At 33.9% G+C, this 6,411-nt stretch overlaps 1 protein-coding gene across 1 annotated transcript; it reads left to right on the top strand.

The window, feature by feature from the left end:
* The first annotated feature begins 476 nt into the window (after nucleotides 1–476).
* On the top strand, nucleotides 477–2,975 carry LOC109795031 (pentatricopeptide repeat-containing protein At2g20540). Its single transcript, XM_020354441.3, has one exon. It carries the CDS (start codon nucleotides 911–913, stop codon nucleotides 2,765–2,767), a length of 1,857 nt encoding a protein of 618 aa, XP_020210030.1. The 5' UTR covers nucleotides 477–910; the 3' UTR covers nucleotides 2,768–2,975.
* Nucleotides 2,976–6,411: the final 3,436 nt, after the last annotated feature.

Genomic DNA, 6,411 nt, shown 5'->3' with positions numbered 1-6,411 from the left:
AACTATGGGATTGAGTAGGGGATCAAAGGAGACGGACGTGTATTGAATTTACTCTGTTAAGAAAATATTTTAAAACAAGGACTTATGGTAATTTCATAATAATTTAAATAAATAATTAAAAAACATTTAACCATCGTGGCAGACTTTACTTCTCCAGAACCATGAGAGACAATTCTTCATTCAATCGCCTTAAAATCAACTCTATTAAGATATATTATTTGAAAAATGACCTCAATTTTGCTGAATTAGAAAGAAAAAAACAAAAAGTGAACAAGATCTGTCATCATCATCCCCTAATCATATTAATAGTCACACAAATGAGAAGACCGATCATTGTTATCAGAAAGGTGGGAGAAAACAGTGCAAAGAGAAAGTGGAAAAGTATTGTTTTGGTAAGGAAAAGAGGTAAGACCAATCATTTTGTTACCTTGGTATTAAATTTAGTAGAAGTTATGCTTGATTGTTGTTTGAATTCCAAACACGTGACTAGGCGAGTAAACGACATTTGAGGTCACAAATTTGATCACGCAAGGAGAGGATTTTGCAGTACAGTTAACATCAAGATCAAGACCCACCCAAAGTTGTAGAATTCATCCTATCTAGACCATGCCGTGGAAAATAGGTGTGTTTATTTTGTTGGTAGCACTGGGCAACTAAACAAAAAAATATATAAGAAAAAACTTCCATATTTTTTTCTCTCCCAATGAAAACCAAACACCACCATTACAAAATTCAAATCTAGTGACATGATATTAATCAGAGCATCTCATAAAATTGTGTGCAGAAATCAGAATCCAAGTCTTACACTTACACACGCGTGTGTACGAGGTAACAATGTTACACTTTCACAAGCACAACCCATTCGTCGTCACTCGATGTTTTTAAGAACACAATCTACGGCCACAAATTAATGCAAGCCGCACCATTAGAAACCAAAATAGCTTTGCCTCTGCAGAGAGTTTTAGAAGAGAAGTTCATTTCCCTGTTACGGTCATGTAGAAGCTGCACGCGCCTCCACCAGATCCAAGCCCAAATCCTCACCCATGGCCTCCACCCCAACGATTACGTCACCCCCACTCTCATCACCGCCTGCACGCGCCTCACCCTCACGCGCCACGCCCGAACACTCTTCCACACCACCCCCCAACCAAACACCGCCACGTGGAACGCCCTCTTCCGTGCCCACTCCCACAACGACGTCGTCCTTCTCTTCGCCCAAATGCACCGCGCCCAAACGCCGCCCAACGCATTCACGTTCCCCATGGTCATCAAGTCTTGCGCAAACGCCAACGCGATAAGCGAAGGTGAACAACTCCACTGCGTAGTAGCCAAACGCGGCTTTAAGTCTAATCCCTTTGTCGGAACCGCGTTGATTCACATGTATTCGGCTAGAGGGTCTCTGTCTCTCGGCGATGCCCGCAAGGTGTTTGCTGAGATGCGTGAGAAGAATGTTTTCGCTTGGACTGCTATCGTTGCTGCACACGTGTCGTGCCGCGACATGGTTTCCGCGCGGAGGCTTTTCGACGTCGCGCCGCTGCGCGACGTCGTTCTGTGGAACACCGTCGTTTCGGGGTACATTGAATTGGGGGACATGGCGGCGGCGAGGAAGCTCTTTGACGAGATGCCGAACCGTGATGTCATGTCGTGGAACACCGTGTTGAATGGTTACGCGAATAATGGCGAGGTTGAGTCGTTCGAGAAGCTGTTTGAAGAAATGCCTGAGAGAAATGTCTATTCTTGGAATGGTTTAATTGGAGGGTACGTTCGGAATGGGCTTTATAAAGAAGCTTTGGAGGCTTTTAAACGGATGTTGGTGATGGTGGAAGAAGGTGGTGGTGGTGGTGGTGGTGGGGTGGTTCCTAATGATTACACTCTTGTGGCGGTGCTTTCCGCGTGTTCGAGATTGGGGGATCTTGAGATGGGTAAGTGGGTGCATGTTTATGCAGAGAGTGTTGGGTATAAAGGGAATTTGTTTGTTGGGAATGCTTTGATTGACATGTATGCGAAATGTGGGGTTATAGTGAGTGCGGTTGACGTGTTTAATTGCTTGGATGTGAAGGATATAATAACGTGGAATACTATAATTAATGGGCTTGCCATGCATGGTTATGCTTCTGATGCTTTGAGATTGTTTGAGGAGATGAAGGGTGCGGGAGAGAAGCCCGATGGTGTTACTTTTGTGGGGATTTTGTCTGCTTGTACTCACATGGGGTTGGTGAAAGATGGGTTTTTGCATTTTCAATCGATGGTTGATGACTACTCAATTGTGCCTCAGATTGAGCATTATGGGTGCATGGTGGATTTGCTGGGAAGAGCTGGTCTTATAGGCCAGGCTGTGGATTTTGTGAGGAAGATGCCTATGGAACCAGATGCAGTTATATGGGCTGCGCTGCTTGGGGCGTGTAGGATATACAAGAATGTGGAAGTAGCAGAACTGGCTCTGCAGCGGCTCATTGAACTTGAACCTCAAAACCCTGCAAACTTTGTCATGCTTTCGAACGTATACAAGGATCTTGGAAGATGGCAAGATGTTGCACGGTTGAAGATGGCGATGAGGGATACCGGGTTCAAGAAGTTGCCGGGATGTAGTGTTATTGGGTGTAATGATAGTGTGGTGGAGTTCTATTCCTTGGATGAGAGACATCCTGAGACTGAGAGCATATATAGGACATTGAAGGGATTGACGATTCTGTTGAGATCACATGGATACGTTCCAAATCTTGTAGATGTTGCTCATGGAAACTGGATGGGGAAGGAGGTATTTTGAGGTGAGGATGGTCAATTCGTCTTTTTTTTCTTAGTCTTTAGCGAATACAAGATAATTATTCCCTTTTCAATATGGTTTATCTCATACAAGTCAGGATTTCAATCTAAACAATTTGGATAAAAGATACAAGCTGTCATTACTTGTGTGTTGTGTCAAACAATATTGTAAAGATTTTTACTTATTTCAGCATCCAAAATACCTGATCTAACCCATTGGCAAAAATAATCCTCTAAATTCTGGGTCGGTTTGAAAACCAATTCTAAGGCCTTTGAAATAATGAAAAACCATGTGGGCAAAATGAATGAGTCTATCATCCTGCATCAGCTTGTTGTCAGAACCCGTTGATGAGCAATGCAATCACGATATCTAAACTTTTCTTTTAAAAAAATTCCAACAATATAATATCTTAAATTATGTTAATTATATAATTTTTTAATTTTTTAAGATCAACCGATTTAACAAGTTGCTCTCTAGTTATTATTTAAACTGGTTCGATAACCTGTTCGATTTTTATAATGAAACTTGTACCGTGAGGATGCATGAGTTAATGGTGGGTGAATCGTGCATTTGTTTTGTTGTGAAAAAAAACAAACCAAATAGTCGTCTTATAAAATCAGAGCATTTATAATCGTGCACTAGATATTTGATGTTCCTAACTAATCGATTAAACCATCTTCGTGGTTGTATCGCTTATTATCACATAAGCTATTAAGATCACAGCAATCAATTAGAGCTCTATCTAGAAAGTTGCTAATCAATTAGACCTTTTAAAAAGAAAAAATCGCTTAAAAGTTTATGATAATTTCATATTTCAAATTTAAAAAGTACTTAATATCTAAAATAATAATTAAATTAAAATTTATAATAATAAAGTTCATAAACATGAAGTTCTCAATAACAAAATTCATAAACAATTAACTAAAAGTTATTGATTCAACTCCATAAATAAGTTCAGAATAAATAAATACAACGTTTGCAAGGTCTAAATGCTGTTATTTAAAAAAAAATTAAGCTTTTTTTTTTTAATTAATGTTTATAATCCATATTAGTTCACCAATTTTCTTTGCAAAAATTGATGGCTTTGGTCTAAATCAACTACATATCTGGTTTGATGAGCAAATTGATTTAGTATAATCATCGGTTCTTAATTGGATTGACCCGATCCAGTTTTCACAACACTAGTTTCATGTATTTTTCTTAATAGAGTTGTTTTGTTTCATTGATAATCCCTTCCAATATTTATTAGTGCTTAAAACTGACACGTATAATTTACTAAAACCCTATTTCTAAACTAAAATATTTCTTTCTATAAAGTATCATTGTTGAATGAAGATATGAAAACTATTGTCAAAAAAATGAATTTGAAAATAAGACGATATAGTAAGCTAAATCAACAATTCTCAATACACAAATCTACAATCCAATGAATCATAATCCAAAACACAAAATCAATAACTCATGGTAAGCAAAATCAACAAGAATAATCAAAATCATAAACTATTAAACCCATAATCAAAACTTTAAGTACCAAACCTAAAGAACTTCAATTTTTAAACCCTTTAAAATTCCAATCATTGACCCCACTTCTCAAAAAATATTTAGCAATAAACTCGTGCATCTTAATTTTTTTTTCCTAAATGATTTTGTTTCACGAGAAACAATGTTCACAACACAAAGTGACAATAACGGCAAAAGCGGGAAACAACAAGACAACATTAGGTTTCAATGTAGCACCATTTATCATGTGATTGTTAAATCAAATTAGTAGTCCAAATGATAAGTCACATGATTATCACTTCATCACTTTGATGTGATACTTGTTAGATGACTAAGTTGAGTGATTGCTATAATGATGAATAATAGTTGAAAGACTAAGATTTGTCAAAAAAAAAAAAATTGTTGAGATTGAAAGTGCATTACATAAAATAGACAAAGGACATAGACAAATTAAAAAAATTGTTGAGAGACTAAGATTGAATTTCATGAAAAGATGATAGATTGAACATAATTTTTAAAAACAAAAATTACTTGTAATTGACACATTAGACTAGTTAATGACGTAACAGGTGATGTGCCTATCAACATGGTTGTAACATTATCACTTAACAAAAATACTTGATGGCAAGAATAGAAAAATGTTAACAAAAGTTGAGGATCCAAATCCAGTCAAAATGTTATTCATAAACTAAAAATAACTAAATCAAAATTTACCAAGGATATTAAACACTACCTCATTCAATATTAATCAATTAGTCAAGTTCAAATATATATATATATATATATATATATATATATATATATATATATATATATATATATATATATATATATATTTATTTATTAATTATTTTAAAATCATTAAAAAAATATACAAGAAAATAAGATGGGAGAAATATAGCTTGATGGATTCATTTCCTACTTCAAATATAATAATTTAAAATATTAACTATATTATAAAAGGTATAAAATTTAGGAAGTTGTTTTTGTGGATTACACCATCAAAATTATAAGCCATCAGTTTTTTTAAAACCTTTTCAAAAATAAAAATATTTACATTGTCAATGCCTATTAAGATTTCTGATAAAACTATTATAAAAAGTATATAAACAATCTTGATTATCAATATAATTTTTTTTAGCGTGTTATTAATGCATTTTACAATATTTCAATTTTCTAAATTTTAAACATTAACTTTTAAAATCAAACACATGATAAAAATATCAACAAATTTTAAATTTAAAACCACAGTCAATCAAATAAGACAAAGAAATAGTGTGTGAAAACTCTTCGGATCAATAATTATAATAACATGATAATTATTAAATATTTCAATATTTTTTACTCAATTTAATTGAGTATATAAGTTAGAGTCTGTTTTTGTCAAAAATAAATACTAAAAAATAGTTTTGCTTATTCTTTAAGTTTTAGATATTTTTGGTATTTTTGTTAATGTCTAATATGTAGGAAAAGCAAGAAAGAAGAGGAGGTTAACTAAAAACTCAAAGAGAACTAAACTTAGCAATCCTCTCTTAAGCGAGTCACGTGGTCATTTAAGTGAGCAAACACATAAGCATCTTGGGAGCATCATCAAGGGACTCCACAAGCCCAATTGAAAAAAAAAATCATTTGAAATCTCATAAAATAGTATTTGAAGAAAATAGAGAAACACTCCACATATTGTATATTTTAGATAAGTTTAAGAAGATAAAGGAAGTCGTTGTTGAGATTGATGTAACCATCCTACTCCATGTAATTCCTCATGTTTTTATTCAATTGATATTTTTATCCGGTTAATTATTGTTGTTCTTCTCTTAATGCAGGATTTCATCATGGTCGCCCTCTACATAATCCCATAAATTAAATTGAGGTTGAAAAACCATTTCAAAACTATGACATGGAGAATAACACTTATTACTAAAAATAGGATAAATCTTTATAACAAACATTTTAGACCTCTAATGTTAATGTTAAGTTACTTAACAAACTTCACCAAAAATTTGAGATTTTTCTTAAAAAAATTCAAACTTCTCACCTAAGAAATTAAAGTTAAAATATTTTTGATAATCTTAAATTAACTTAATAATTACTAAAATTGAAAATGATACATGTAAGAAAAGTCGGTGAAATCAATTTTTAACATTTTT

This window comes from Cajanus cajan, chromosome 3, assembly GCF_000230855.2.
Source record: "Cajanus cajan strain Asha chromosome 3, NIPB_CcT2T_4, whole genome shotgun sequence".
Classification (NCBI taxonomy): domain Eukaryota; kingdom Viridiplantae; phylum Streptophyta; class Magnoliopsida; order Fabales; family Fabaceae; genus Cajanus; species Cajanus cajan.
This window is presented reverse-complemented; position numbering and strand designations above follow the sequence as displayed.

Coding starts and splice junctions, on each gene's coding strand:
- LOC109795031 (XM_020354441.3), top strand. CDS start 911: ATGCAAGCCGCACCATTAGAAACCAAAATAGCTTTGCCTCTGCAGAGA.